Genomic DNA, 275 nt, shown 5'->3' with positions numbered 1-275 from the left:
TATATATATATATATATATATATATATATATATATATTTGCGATTACGATGCAGGAGAAGCTGCAGCCGCCGTTACTGGCCTGTCGTATAGGGCGTCTGTACAACAAAGAGGCGGTGATAAAGGCGCTGCTAGAGAAGGCGCTGCCCCCCCACATGAAGCACATCAAGGCGCTCAAGGATATGAAGGAGCTTAAGGTTGAGGTGAGGCATTCACACTCCTGCTGCTGTCGGTGCATGCATGCATGCATGCATGCATGCATGCAGCAGGCAGCGGC

The 275-nt window shown here is 48.7% G+C and overlaps 1 protein-coding gene across 1 annotated transcript in view; it reads left to right on the top strand.

The window, feature by feature from the left end:
* EMH_0050850 (uncharacterized protein) overlaps nucleotides 1-275 on the top strand; it is a gene marked incomplete at both ends in the record, with an annotated part of 2,721 nt that overhangs the window by 977 nt on the left and 1,469 nt on the right. Inside the window, one exon of the mRNA XM_013496695.1 lies at nucleotides 55-201. Within this exon, the coding sequence (XP_013352149.1) occupies nucleotides 55-201 (147 nt within the window). The remainder of the gene's footprint in view (nucleotides 1-54; nucleotides 202-275) is intronic.

The sequence above is a fragment of the Eimeria mitis genome, genomic scaffold, assembly GCF_000499745.2.
Source record: "Eimeria mitis Houghton genomic scaffold, Emh_scaff2242, whole genome shotgun sequence".
Taxonomy (NCBI): Eukaryota; Apicomplexa; class Conoidasida; order Eucoccidiorida; family Eimeriidae; genus Eimeria; species Eimeria mitis.
This window is presented reverse-complemented; position numbering and strand designations above follow the sequence as displayed.